The sequence below is a fragment of the Emydura macquarii genome, unplaced genomic scaffold, assembly GCF_026122565.2.
Source record: "Emydura macquarii macquarii isolate MOO-44397 ecotype Brisbane River unplaced genomic scaffold, CSIRO-AGI_Emac_v2 contig_2362, whole genome shotgun sequence".
NCBI classification, from domain to species: domain Eukaryota; kingdom Metazoa; phylum Chordata; order Testudines; family Chelidae; genus Emydura; species Emydura macquarii.
Window position 1 is genome coordinate 3807902 of NW_027132499.1, and position 14256 is coordinate 3822157.

Below are 14256 nucleotides of genomic sequence, written 5' to 3' on the forward strand. Positions count from 1 at the left end.
AAGTTCGTGCGTATTATTGACATATCCATATCCTTTCCAAATGGTTCCAGACAGTTCACTTATCTCACCTTCGTTATTTCTGGCCCTTTTGTGGGTTTTGTGGTTTATCTGTGAAGTTTACTCAGGGCATAAACTAAGACTGTTTTGATGCCCCCTGACTTATCTAGGGTAAAAGTTATAATCATATATGTCTTATCCTTTAATGTATCATTACTTATCTGGGCCAAAGGTCCCAAACATATGTATGCTAACTGCCTTAGCTTTCATACAGGATGTGGCCTGTAAAGTACCTTGCATTACAGCTATAATACTTTAATATGAATCTATGGTGCTATTATAATAAAACAACAATACTTAAATCTATAAGAAAAGATATATATATGCAAGCAAGCAGGCTAGTCCTACAGGCTACAGGAGGAGGAGGTAAGGTCTGGGTGGGACAGGTAAGAGGAATGGCAGAGGAGATCTCAGCTATACATCATCCTCCACTAGCATTAATTCACAGGGACAGCCCCAAATTGTGCAGGGCCACATGGCCCTGAATCGGAAAGCCACACTGGCTTTGTGGAAACATGCCCCCTCCCACCCTTTGCTCCACCCAATCAGACCTTGGACAAAATGGAGAATCAAAGCCTATAACTGTATGTGTTGCTTTCTTACTTGATTGATATTATCTGTCTGTTCCTTGTATCTCCTTCCTTAACAGAACAGCAGTGCATGTTTATTGAACAGTAAGGTGCCAGCAGCTGGCTGAAACAGTCAGCGTAGGGCAGAAACCTTAAAAAATTAAAAGCATATCACTAGCACAAATCTCTCTCATCTCCTCCCTCCTCATAGTGTCTCCTAAACTACAAGGATACAAATAGTGAGTGCACATGTGTATGTATGAATTTATATACCTCAGTAAATCTTTATCCATATGACTTTATAATTATACAGCTAAAATATAATCTTATAATGTAAATTGAGCACATACTCCATTAGTTAATAAGTGTTTTTAAAAACTGTATGAGAATTATACACACACACAAATTTTCTTTGTTAGGGAAACTGCAAAAAAAAAAAATGTGTTGAATAAATAAAAATAATCCCAACCTAAAAATCTTACTTTAGGAATTTAAATCCTTTAAGTAATACTATATTCTAAATTAATTAGTTACTCTTCAATTACCTCTATGTTTTCTGGCATTGTTAATAGAACTGTGGCAACCAGTGATCCTGCAGAAGCTCCTGCAAAAGCCTTCACAACCTTCAATAACTTCTTACCATGCCTGTAAAGAGCAGATGCTGCCCCCAAGTGGTATATACCCAGAAACCCACAAGCTGCAAATGACAGATTGAGATGTTTCATTTTTGCTGTGGAAACAAAATTTTGCAGTCAGGAGATAGATCAGTTAAATGCTTTAACACACATTTATTTTTTGCTGTATAACATGCATAAACACAATATCTAAAAACAGCTAGCTTATTTTCAAAGGTGCTGAGCAACTTCAACCCCCAATTAATTCAACAGGCGTTGTAGGTTACTCAGCATTATTGAACTTCAGGGCAGTTGTATTCAAAATGCTGCTTAGCCAAATATTGCTCCATTTCTATTGTTCCAACTGGAAAATTATTTTTATCCATAGTAAAATATTAATAAAGGGTTTTTATAAATGTTGTTTTCCTTTATTAAATTAAAACATTTAACAGTGTATATTGAGTAGATATGTTTTCCCATATCTGACTACTCAGTAAAGACAACTTTAAAAAAAAAAAAAAAATGATTCTAGTCATTTTCCAGAATTGTTTGATGGATTGGTACAGTTTAAAACCCATTTTGCTGCTGGCTGAGATGGTTAAAATTGCTCAGAATTGTAGATAATTACATCTGGTCATCATATTCCCTTTAAATGTGCAGTACAGAATCTAAAATAGTCCTCTCAGAAAAACACTTTTTCCCCTTTCATTACTGGAATTAATTTACTTTAGAAATGCTACCATCAGCATCCAATAATGCACAGACAAATTTATATAAAGGGCATTTCTTATTCAGAGAAAGGAAAACACATTATAGTTGCAATTGTGAGAAAGCACAAAAGAGACAAATTATAGTTATAAAAAAGTAAAACAAAAACCACCACATACACCTTAAAGGAGTTCAGAGTCTAAGTTAAACTAACAAAATATAAAAAAGGAAATTTAAGTTGAAATTTAATTTTTAAAGTGCTCTGTTGTGCCCAGATATATTACTTTGGGTTTTTGCGGAAATAGTGGAGGTATGAGAAGCATGTGCCCTATATTCATTTATATGTCTTATAGGATTTAGAATTCACGTGGAATTGGGAGAAAGGAGGTTTTGGCGACTAATTGATTTAAATGGGACTACTTACAACAATAAAGTTAAGCATGTATGTAAGTATATAGGATTGAGGCCTTTGCCTACCTTAAGGAAAAATGGCTTAGCATGGCATCTAGAGCACTTAATATTAAATGTGGCATTAACTAGAGTTCAATTGCCCGAAGTGTAACAAAGGAATCTGAAATTTCTTACAGACCTGAATTTACTCTCAGATTTAGGGAGGACAAGTGTCCAAAGCAATGCTATTAGATCTCTTAAATTCAAAGTTGTACATACAGAGCTACCCCTGGCTCAACTGAACTAGCAACAATATTGGAGAAATTTTTTTTCTCTAAAATTATTTCATGTAGACAAAACCCAAAAGGTCTAACTTCTTATATACCTCCAGAAACCTGGAAAATTCTGCCACTGCGGATCATAAATTCCATATATTGTATAGGAGATTTTTTTTTATTGCTTATTCTAAGCTAAGTATGCACAGAAGGCCTAACTCTTATGATCTCAGACCTTCAGCAAAGGATTAAGAAGTGTGTGTTAAAAGCGTATGGAGAACAGAGCTAGACTATATTGTACGAGTTACTGTCTCAGCCTCAAGATACTATTAGCTCCTAAAACAAAGGTCTAGATGAATACCTAACATGAATAGATTTGTTACTCTAATTAAATATATCTTTGTGTTTTTCTTCATAAATTATCTTCTTACTAGCATTACCAAAACCCAGTAACTAGTTTATGTATTTTTTCTCTGTATAATTCAATTATTCCATGCAACTTCTTTTGTGTGTTTTGGACTGGACTTGTAAACCATGCAAAAATGTAAGCTATAATTAATTATCTTTGAATATATTGTATTTTAAAGGTAAATTTATCTGAGGGTGCTAATGCATGCCAATGGTACTACAATAGTAAGGTTGTTCAGGCTCAGTGTGCTTCTCAAACATATGTTCACATAAGGTCACACAGTCACTATGGACAGATTTGATTAATTCTCATTACCTGAAGGAATATTTGAACTCTGTTTTCTCAAATTTAGTTTGCATGCCTATAGCACACCCTATGTATACAGTACAGGTTTCAGGTGGGTTCATATGGTCCTGTGATGAATGACCAAAAAAATAAATCATTGTGAAAGAGAAGCCCATAACAGAAAGTTAATTTTTTTTTGTTTTCTTCATTTAGTAAAGATTAAAAGCAGGAAGGGTAGAAAGATTTCCGCTCTGTATACAGGTATAAAAACACCTAAAAAGCTCTTGTTGAAAGTCTATGAAAAAGTATCAATACACTTTCAAGAAATAATTTGATACATTTTATACACTGAAGTCTGTAATTTGTTTAAAACCACTGGTTCTCAACCTATTTACTGTTGTACACCACATATGCAGCTTTCTCTGTGTTATGTGGGCTGCATCAATGCAATATATACCACCCTGCCTGCTGTGGCTGCCTGGTCTGGCACATGTCCCTTGATGCCTGCTCCCAGACAGTCAGGAGCAAGGGTAATCTGATCCATCAAGCCATAGGTGACCCTAGCTGGGAAACCACCCTCGTGACAAATTTCCACCTCACACCAGATCTTCCTTCCCTCCTATTCCAGAGATGGGACTTACAGGGCAGCCTCCTGCTCTGGCTGTGATCTCCAGGTCTGGACATGGCCAGCAGCGGACAGGCAGCCGGGTGCTGGCTGCTGCAGGTAGGCCAAGGCGCGCCGCAGCCTGATCATCCCCCTCAGAGGCAGCACATAGCTGTGGCTAGTGGGGGGGCACGAGTCACATTTCTCCAGAGGCCTCTGGTGTGGATGCCCAGAAGCAAGGAAGCAGCACTCAGTCATCCCTGCCCCATTCCCTTTACTCTCTCCAGGCTCCTGCTCCTAATCCCACACGCCCCATCTCCTTCCTGCCTCACCCCATTTCAATTCCTCTCCACACTGTCCCATTTCACTCTCCCGTCCCCTTCTTTCCCGGCCCTAGCCCATGCTTCTTCCTGCCTTACTGACTCGGCGCTTGCAGAAATCAGGGTTGGGGGGCAATGGCCCCAAACTACACCCATGGCTGGTGTGGGTTGATGACCCAATCCCTCCCCCCGCCCATGGTAAGTGGACTTTTAGTGTCTGGCCACAGAGTACATAAATCAAAAGGGATACTTCTCAATGGTGTTGCAGGCCCTGGTGGATCACAAAGGATGCTTTACTGACATCAATGTGGGGTGGTCTGGAAAGGTGCGTGATGCATGCATTTTTAGGAACTCAGGTCTGTTAAAAAAGAATGCGAGCAGGAACTTTCTTCCCTGACCAAAAAATAAATATTGGTGATGTTGAAATGCCAATAGTGATGCCTGAAGATCCTGCTCCCCTGGCTGATCAAGCCGTACACCAGGCAACTGGATGGCGAGGACATATAGGTTCAGCAAGTGCAGAATGGTCATGGAATGTGCATTTGGACATGTAAAGGCTCGCTGGTGCACTCACTAGGCTAGACCTCAGTGAAAAGAACATCCCAGCAGTTATCTCTGCATGCTGTGTGCTCCATAATGTCTGTTTCCCGTTGGGCTGGGTCATCCAGGCAGATAGGCTAGCTGCCAATTTTGATCAGCCAGACAGCAGTGCAACACCGAGAGCCAACTGCAGAGCACTATGCCTCAGGGAAGCCTTGAAAAATTGGTTTTGCAGTGAGACAATGTTTCTGAAAAATCTGTGTTCTGTCTTCCCTTCCCATCCCCCAGCACCAAAACACTGTGCTAGACCCCCTCCCCTCAGAGGTAATCCCCACAGTCTCAATAAAGAAAGAGTAACCATCTTTAAAGCGGTAAATTTTTATTGTTGGTTATTACAATTACAGTGGTGGGAAAGGAAGTTATTTCAACACTTTGCATGCATTGTAATGGGGCTCTGAGGGGACACTGAGCAAAGTTTCACTGTGTAAACAGCAAACACATTCCCATTTCTTAAAGAGGCCGGCACCTCTTTCTGCTCCCCTCACCCGGCGGGGAGTGAGCATATACTGCACCCTCCTCAACCTCATTCTAGATCGCGTGGGGGTGAGGGGTAGGAAAGAGTGCATGATCTGAGAGTTTTGCAGGGGCTGCAGAGGGAGTCTATCTTCTTGAAGCTCAACCAAGCTCCTCAACATGTCCAACTAATCCCTCGTTATGTACAGCATCTCATCCTGCGTTGCATGCTCACATTCTTGGGCCGCCTTCCTGTTCTCCATGTCCATTTTATCCGATAATGAAATTCTCCAGGCTCTTAGTTCTGAATCAGCAGCTGCTGAGGCATTCATTATCTCAGTGAACATGTCATCCCGATTTTCTTTCCCCCCGCCTTCTAATCTGCAACAGGCAGTCACCAAGAGTAGTAGATGCTGAGCTGAAGGCAGCACTGTCCACTGAAAAGGAAGTAAAGCACAAGGTATCCATTAGCCGACCCCATGGATGCAAAGCAATGTTATTCTTACATTGTAACTCCTCTTTATATTCCCAAGGGAACGGCAGACCCACATATCAATCTGTACCTATTGCAGGGAGTTGTAGTGCCATTCCAGCCATGGTAAGTAAGGGGCTGGTGCATCCATTTCAGGGAAATCCCCATAGTGCATGTTAAGGTAAGTCCATAGTTCTCCAACCAGCAGGATTGTTGTGCCCCCAACCCGCCCAAAAATTGGTTTTTTTGAAAAAGCAGTACAGAGGGTGTGGGAAGGGTGTGAAATTCCCTCGGGAGAAACCATATGTGGGCACACATCTTGCAACCCCTAAAACCCATCACAACCACGTGTTGTCTTGTATCTTGTAGTTTACGTACCCTAAAAAACCTCCCATGGCAGAGGAAAAAAAACAATTGTATGGAGCAGTTATTGCAAATCTATGCCATCTTCCCTAGGTGACCATGAGTGATATTAGTCTCCTGAGGGTAATAGAGGAGGAAAAGGAGGATATACTGCAAGCACCTAGGTACAGGCCTGGCCCTTATGCTGCTATGCTGTGTTCCGTGATGATGTCTGCACAATTAATAAGAGAGTGGAAGGGGAAAATGTCCTATCGTGGTGGAAGAAATAAGGCTACTCTCCCCAGAAACCTTCTGCAAAAGGATCACAGTGTATCTAAATGAAAGTTTCCTGGAGATATCCACAGAGGAATCTCGGAGCATCCCTGTGCACATAAAAACATTCTTTTCCAGAGGGGAGCCCCTTGCTTAGGTGAACTAATAATGAGGAAGCTCATCCCTACCACCACACTCAGGTTTTTTCCCCGCTATGACAAGAAGTTGGACTGGGTAGATAACCATAGCAATGAGATTTGCAGTACATACTCACCAGATTTGCCTTCCACGGCATCTCGGTCACTCACACTGTCCTGCATCCGGCTGGGTTGTTCCAGAGTTACAAACAGCTCCTGGCTTTCAGGTAGAATGGATTTCTTAGTTGCCTGGCCCCTGTTCTCCTTCTCTTCATCCACAGAGTCCTCCTTGTTCATCCTGGATTCCCCTGAGGTATCCATGCTGCATGGTGGTACAGTGGTAGGATCACCACTGAGAATCGCATGCAGCTCCACATAAAAGCGGCATGTCTTTGCTGGCAAGCCAGAACGACTGTTCGCCTCCCAAGTTTTCTGATACACCTGCCTCAAAACTCTGATTTTAAAGTGGCACTGGCTGCATGTCCCCCTGTGCCCCTTTTTCCAACATGCCACGTGATCTCTTTTCGTAAATATCTAAATTCCTTTTGCTGGTTCGGAGCTGAGGCAGAACAGACTCTGCCCCACAGACCTCAGGTCGACTCCAAACTGGAGTGCATTTGGGGAATGCAGTCGCTATGATCAGTTCTGCTGGTAAGCTCTCTCCACGCTGACAAAACAGAAAATAGGAATTCAAAATTTCCCAGGGCTTGTGGGGAGGGGCTGTTTTTCCTCTGTACGTGGCCACAGTACAGCAGAGTGCAAAGGTGCAGAGCAGTCACAGCAGAGCATTGTGGGATAACTCACGGAGGCCAATCACATCGATTTACGCTGTGCTCCATCTACACTGCCACTCATTCGACCCAAACAATTTGATTACAGCACTACGCCACTTGCGGAGATGGTTTTATTAAGTGGAATTTTTCCACCATTTAAGATGATGGAACTGACCAGCCAGTGAAGACACATACATTATGTGGTCGACGGAAGCCGCATTCTGTTTACCTACTTTTGCAGTGCAGACCAGGCCTAAGAGTGTCCCTGCAGCTGTGTGCTAATTTGGCTGCAAGCGGCCCAGGGGTTTTAAACCAATGGTTCTAACCTTGTATGTTGAATCTTTTCCATTCAGACTGGATCAAATAGCATAGAAAGAATCCTTAATGTATGTGGATTTTTTTGGTTAAAAAAAAAAAAAAAAATCTTACAATTTAAAGTGTACCTTTTAGATGGTGTTAATTGGACTTCACTGAAAAACACTTCCTACCTCGTCTCTAACTTTTTTGTGAGGGAATATTATATATATATATATAAAAAAGAATCACTTAATCCACAATGGCTACAGCTGTGCAGCCCCCCGTCCACAGCTATTTAACAGCACACAGCAATATTACCCGAAATCCCCCACAGGCCTCAAAAATTCAGTTTAACTACTCTGATTGTTCTCATTTCCTATATGGAAACCATGAGTGAAATCCTGGATCCACTGAAGTTAATGGTAAAATTCCTATTAACTCTGGAGTAAGGATTTCTCCATTTGTCTACTGGCGCTGATTTTAGTGACAGGAAGAAATCAAGAAGACTGTGTGATAATTATCTGTATATTTAATATCTATTTTTCTATATAGAACTAACTTAGTTATAACTGTCATCTTTAATTCATAGAACTTTATTCCTTGGCAAAAGCACTAATGTGAAACTGTAATTTACAAAATAATAGTTGTCTATTTCAAGAAAGGTGAGGCATACTGTAAACCAATTAGCTGTATGAGAAGCAAATTAAGTGATACATGAGAAAAGTAACTGGAGAATATATATGACTATAAAGACAAAACAAATGCCACAGAAAGTGTATTTTAAGAAGGAAGATAACAGAAGTGTAAGAGGGAGCGAGCAAAATTAAGATGTGTATTCTGAAAAGATTTTTTTTTTGGTTACACCTACACATGTAAGAGAATCTAACCCTAGTGTGTACTGAAATGGTGATGCCTATGCTTTTTGAAGTGCAAGGATATAGAAAAGATATGAAAAGTGACACAGACTAACTAAAACCAAAAGCTGTGATCTGTTATGGAGCTCGTTGGGAGATCTGTTTTCCTCTATACTTCTCCATAACCTCAATGCCAATTTTCAGAGTCTTATTTTAGTTTCCAAGATAAAGTGTGTACATTTCACCTAACATTTTTTGTTTTCTCTTTAGTCTCCAAATTAACAAATACCTCTCCTGTTTAATCTACATTGAATTTGATGTTGACTGTGGTATCTGGGAACATCAGATATTTGTTGCTTGCTAGTTTTTCAAAGAACATAGTTGTGCACTTACGGGATGCAGAAAGAGGTAAACATGACTTAAGTGCAGATTCATCTCAGTGCTGTTGCAGGGACAGAAGGGAGACAGCTCCACCTCCCCTGTTCAGAGACTTCTAGGGGCTGGTTTGCCACATGGCACAGGCTAGGACAATCCTAAGGGCTGCCCTAATTGATGTTCCTGTTACACAGAATACCTTTGGGACATTGCAAAGCAAGAAGACAAGCTTGCCTTGGCTATGCACCCTCCCACCCCCAAATCAATCCTTCCTGCCTTTGGCTCACCCATGTCCCATGCATCAAAATCCTTCCTGCATCTTCAGTGAAGCAAGAACAGAGCAGACATAGCAAACTCTATGCCCTGAAGTAGGGGTCTTTCGTACAAAAGAGATTTCTTGAGACAGACTTACACCTGTGCTCCAGCTCCTTGCACCAAATTAGCTAATGAGAAAGGGTCCCTAGGCAATGGCAAAACTGACATTCTGAACAAGTGGGCAAGGGTACAGAAAATACTACAGGATGCCAATACTGGGTCACTGGGGTATAGCTCTGGGTAAAGGAGAGCCAAACAACCTAAGAGTATTATAGAGTATGTAAATAAAAGAGTATTATACCTAAGAGTATTTATATATCTGTAGCATTGGAGTATGGTAGTTAAAATGGAAAAAAACTCATATAACTAATCCTTTGTTTTGTTAAAGTTCTGTCCCCTTCCCTCTGCCTCAAAATATCTATGTATCAAACCAATTCAAATTTGGAATTAACTCTCTCCTGCCCCCCAAAAAACATTTAAAACTTCCTTTATTAGAACTGCAGTTATTTTACCAGGCCTTTGCTATTTAGGCCCTGATCCTGCAATGTAATACATGTGGGCGGATAAAGGGTATTTGCTCACTCACTGGTCTACACATATTGCAGGACTGGGACCTTACACTAAGCATTTGAGAGCAGGCCAGGTTTGTCTCTTACTATTTGTATATACTGCAGCTAGCACAATGTGGCCTCAATCTCTGTTCGGGCTTCTGAAATATGTTGTTACACAAATAGTAAAAAAATATTTAAAAAAAAAGAAACCCTGCAACCTAACATTTGCTATTGACTTATTTCACCAAGTTTTTTTTAACAAGAGGAAAAACTCCCAACAAGTGGGCCACTTTATACTGAATGAGAGCAATCAAGCACTTCAAATGAGATATAATAAATATTTGCATTAAATGAAAAGACAAAATATTACATTAGTAAATTGGATGGTTAGCTACAATGCATTGCTAGCTCAATAAACAAGCTTAAGCTATTGCTACAATTTATCTTTGACTTTATCTTGAGAAAATAAGCAAAGGCATGAAAGGAAGAGATGCAATGTATTTACAAATCTACACTCACACTGGGGCAGCTTTCCAGGGATTGTAAAATAACTATCAATTTAATAAGCAACAAGAAATTACTTAGGGATAAATACTTATGAGTGTCTGCTTTTAGTTTCTCTTCAAAACCAGAAAAAGCTCCAAGTTGGTGAGCTGCATCAAATCCAAAGGCTCTGATTCAAAATGGGCTTTGGATTTGGCCCAAAACACACACACATTCCATTGCCAAGTCACCTTGTGCTACCATACAAGCTAAAGTTGTCTAATAAAGAACTACAAAATACCAGATTGTGTCCTAGTCATTCAGTAGACTGTTCCACTTTCTTCTGACTCATCAATGAAGTATACAGAAAGACTAACAACTTCAACTTGATCGAACCAATAGTGTATTGGGTGAATGAAATTGGGATTTTGTTTTATTTGCAGCATGTACCCCAGTGAACCATATTATTTAGTGCACTTTGGAAAAAATACAAAATCCCTTTCTTACTGGCAATAAAAAATTCCTGTATATTCTTCCCCACCCCCTCAAAACACTTAAATCCATATTATACAGTAACTTTAGAATAAAAACAAGATATTTGGGGTTAAACTGAGAAAAAAGTATTAAACACCTTTCATCATGAGCTGTCTTCCATCATATGTTGCTTTGGGCCCTTTCCCACAGTCTGTTTTAACTTCCTCAGCATCAACAGCAGTTGCCATGTCCATTATCAGCCATTCATTCTGTACCTGGGACACCCATATTCAGACAATCAAAGGTTAATCTTTTCAAGGAAAGAATAAAAGAAACAAAGGAAATGGTTGCAGGAAAGCTTCAGCTTATTTTTTTTCTGTATTTAAAATAATGCTGTGAAAAATTACAATGTGTTCTTTAAAACAAGTTGGGCATGTTTTCCTTAGAAAGGTGAATTAAAGATCCATGTCATTTGCGTATTTGTAAAGGGCCTAACACACTATTGTAATATAACATGTTATATGCTATTATGCTATTCTTTATAATAAACATGCAACAATTTATACTTTCAACAATTAAACTAATCTAAGTAGAGGTCAAAAACTCGGCACAATAGGCTCTGCCACTTAGAGACAGCATGTCTAGAACATGATATGCAAACACCAAGATTAATTTTATATTTTAAATGATTTTATCCACTACTCCAATCATGCTTCCACAGCCTTGGGCTTTATTCTTTGCATACCTTCCATATTCATACTCAAGTTCTATGCTCTTATCCCATCTTACCAAATCTTTTACCACTTTTTCTGGTCTTTTTTATTCATCCACACACAAACAGGACTACAACCCTACTTCTGTCAATCAAATCACTTCAGTCCATGTCCTCCAGCAAAGCTCTCCTAAAAACTCATTTCTTTCAGCTAGTCTTTCACTAGTAATCATCTTCTTTTTCCTAGAACTACACAGAGGTTTTATTTTTATTTTATTTTTCTCTTAAATCTAGAACTGCAAGAAACCTATATAGCAAGTCAAATGCCTTCTGTTACTTCCCTACCTCCATCCCTTAGCCTGGTCATTTTTCTTTATTAGTATCCAAACCTGCAATCCTTTATGTGATTAGTCCCTTCAATCCATCAAACCCTAAGACAGTAAACTCTAAAAGAAGGGACCTGGTCTTGTTATTGAAAGAGCACCATGCATACCTATAACACTACAGAAAAAAAAATAAATATAAGTAGATACTTACATGATATGTAGATTTAACATGTGTGGCTCTTAGATTGCAGTAACCCATAACACCAGTCCAAAACTGCTGAATTTTTAAAAATATGCAACCATGCAGTCCATCCTCTTTCAACGGAGGCCATTGCCTTTGGGTGCTACACATGCGTTTAGTGGCCCACATTCCTCTGCAAAGTAGGCCCTGAATCCAGATGATGTAACAATAAATGGATGTGCTCAGAGCAGGATCATTTTATTGCCACAGACTTGTAATGAATTAGGTAGATACAACACCAACAGCTGAGTTTATTGCTGGACTTTACAAGGTTATGCAAGGGAGATGTGCCATCATCCAATAATCTTTAAAATACCTGGTGAAAACAAAGAAAGCCAAAACCGAGTGGTAAAAAAGCAGCTGTAGGTTAAGTCCCTGGCCCTGCAATGGGACCCCTGCATGTGGAGTCCCACTGACATGGTCAACCTTTAGAGCAGTGGTTCCCCATCTGTGACCCATGTAGGCTTTCAAAGTGGCCTGCAGCTCCCCTCCCTCCCACTGGCTACATAGGGAGCCGCTGCTTAAGGATCCAGGTGGAGCACGTTGCCGCACCACTTAAAGTCGGGTGCAGGCTCTTTGTTGCAGCCAAGGGGATGGGAGATCAGCACTCCCCTCCCCCTGGCTGTAGCAGGGAGCACACCAAAGCCTTTTGCCTGGATCCCTAAGCACTAGGGTCCCTACTAGAGCCAGAGGGAGGGGAGATAGCACTCCTCTCCCCAGGCTCCAGCAGACAGCATAGCACTTTGCTTGGGTCCCAAAGCACTGGGGTCCCTGCTGGAGGGAGAGGGAGCACTGATCTCCAGTCCCCCTGGCAATGGCTGCAGAAGGGTTACCGTCCAGGGACCCAGGTGGAGAACATGTGGCTACAAGATGCTAATCTCCCATCCCCCTGGCTGCAGCAGGGAAACCACAGAGAAGAGGAAGGCAGCCTCCTCACTGAACTCCTTCAGTCTGGCTGCGAGAGGGGGCTGCTGGCAGGTACTGGTGGCCCTTCAGGGTTTTAAAAATTATATCTGTGGCCCTCAAGCCAGAAAGGTTGGGAACCAGTGCTTTAGAGGATCATAACCTAAAATTGTAATGGTTTGAAATGAATTGAATAGTTGTATTTCTCCAGTAAATGGCACAGCAACAGATACATGCAACTGCAGAAGAGCTGTTTTGCTTGGTATATACTTATTTTAGGCCCCAATCCTGCAATGAGCTTTACACAGGCACATCTTTGTATCTTTGTGCAGTTTATTGCTCATCAAGCTGTTCGGCATAAGTAAATTTGTTACATTTAAAACAGACACTAAGTGATCAGGCCCCACGGACGAGTTCCACTCTCCAGCCCTGCCTGTTTTTTGTGAAGGAGGACCTCCCTTATAAGATACAGCCTAGTGGTTAGACTACTTATGTTGCCTGATTAAAAGAGATCTGAGCAGAGCTCTGCCACCTATCAGATGAATGCCTTAACCACTAAGTTATGGAATATTTTGATGTGGGCCTCCCTCAATTTCTCCTATTGAAATTGTTCCACTTTAATATTAATCGGGGCAGAGAGAGTTAGAATGACTCTTCTCTTCAAACCACTTCTCATCCAGCAGAAATGGACTTGACTGAAGGCCTTCCACATCCCACGTGAGTGCCCTAACTATCAGGCTAAAGGTTAGAAAAGCTTCTCTTCCACCCCATTATTTCATGTGAACTCACCTTAGGAGCCCAATAGGCAACCTCAGAGAATGCCCATTAGGTCAGGCCTTGCATGTTATTTAGGTGGCCAAATGCCTATCTTCTCTAGCTTGCTAGTTGCTCTGGTCTTAGGCACTTGAGGGCTGAGCGAGGCAGCAGCACACTGTGCCTAGAGGCACAAACACAGGCACTGAGAGGGTTTAAGCACCTTCTAGGTTAGGCAGCAGCTGAGCAGGAGTTCTGCAGATCATAGGGATGCATAAAAATTGGGCTTCAGTGTCAAGATCCTTTGTGGATCACACCCAACATTTACTATATTGAGTCCCTGCAATTTAGGTCCTGATCTGCAAACATTATGCATGTGCTAAACATCTATGCACACGAGTCTCATTAACTTCAACTGAATTATTCCCATGAGTGATGGTCACAGGATATAGGCTTCATCTGGGAAAGCCTACTTATAGGGCAAATTGGACACACAAATTTTCAGACCTACAAAATAGTCAGTAACACAGGTCCCACTTATGCAAACTGATGCATAAAGACTCTGCTTGCACTGATTAGCTTGCAGGATTGGGCCATATTTTGCAAGTGACAATACAATTCTAGAGACAAGGTGGGTGAGGTAACACCTTTTATTGGACCAACTTCTGTTGGTGAAAGAATCAAACTTTCA

The 14256-nt window shown here is 40.9% G+C and overlaps 1 protein-coding gene across 5 annotated transcripts in view; it reads right to left on the reverse strand.

Annotated features, from left to right (window-relative positions):
* PNPLA4 (patatin like phospholipase domain containing 4) overlaps positions 1 to 14256 on the reverse strand; it is a 40247-nt gene that overhangs the window by 24584 nt on the left and 1407 nt on the right. For 2 of the 5 annotated variants that reach the window (XM_067561006.1, XM_067561003.1), the window contains exons 2-5: positions 13602 to 13820; positions 11880 to 12225; positions 10788 to 10905; positions 1172 to 1356 (exon numbers count right to left, since the gene is read on the reverse strand). In XM_067561006.1, the coding sequence (XP_067417107.1) occupies positions 1172 to 1356; positions 10788 to 10905; positions 11880 to 12038 (462 nt within the window). In that variant the 5' untranslated portion in view covers positions 12039 to 12225; positions 13602 to 13820. Of the gene's footprint in view, positions 1 to 1171; positions 1357 to 10787; positions 10941 to 11879; positions 12226 to 13601; positions 13821 to 14256 lie in introns of those variants that run through there. The other 3 variants (XM_067561004.1, XM_067561005.1, XM_067561007.1) reach the window with 2 other exon arrangements.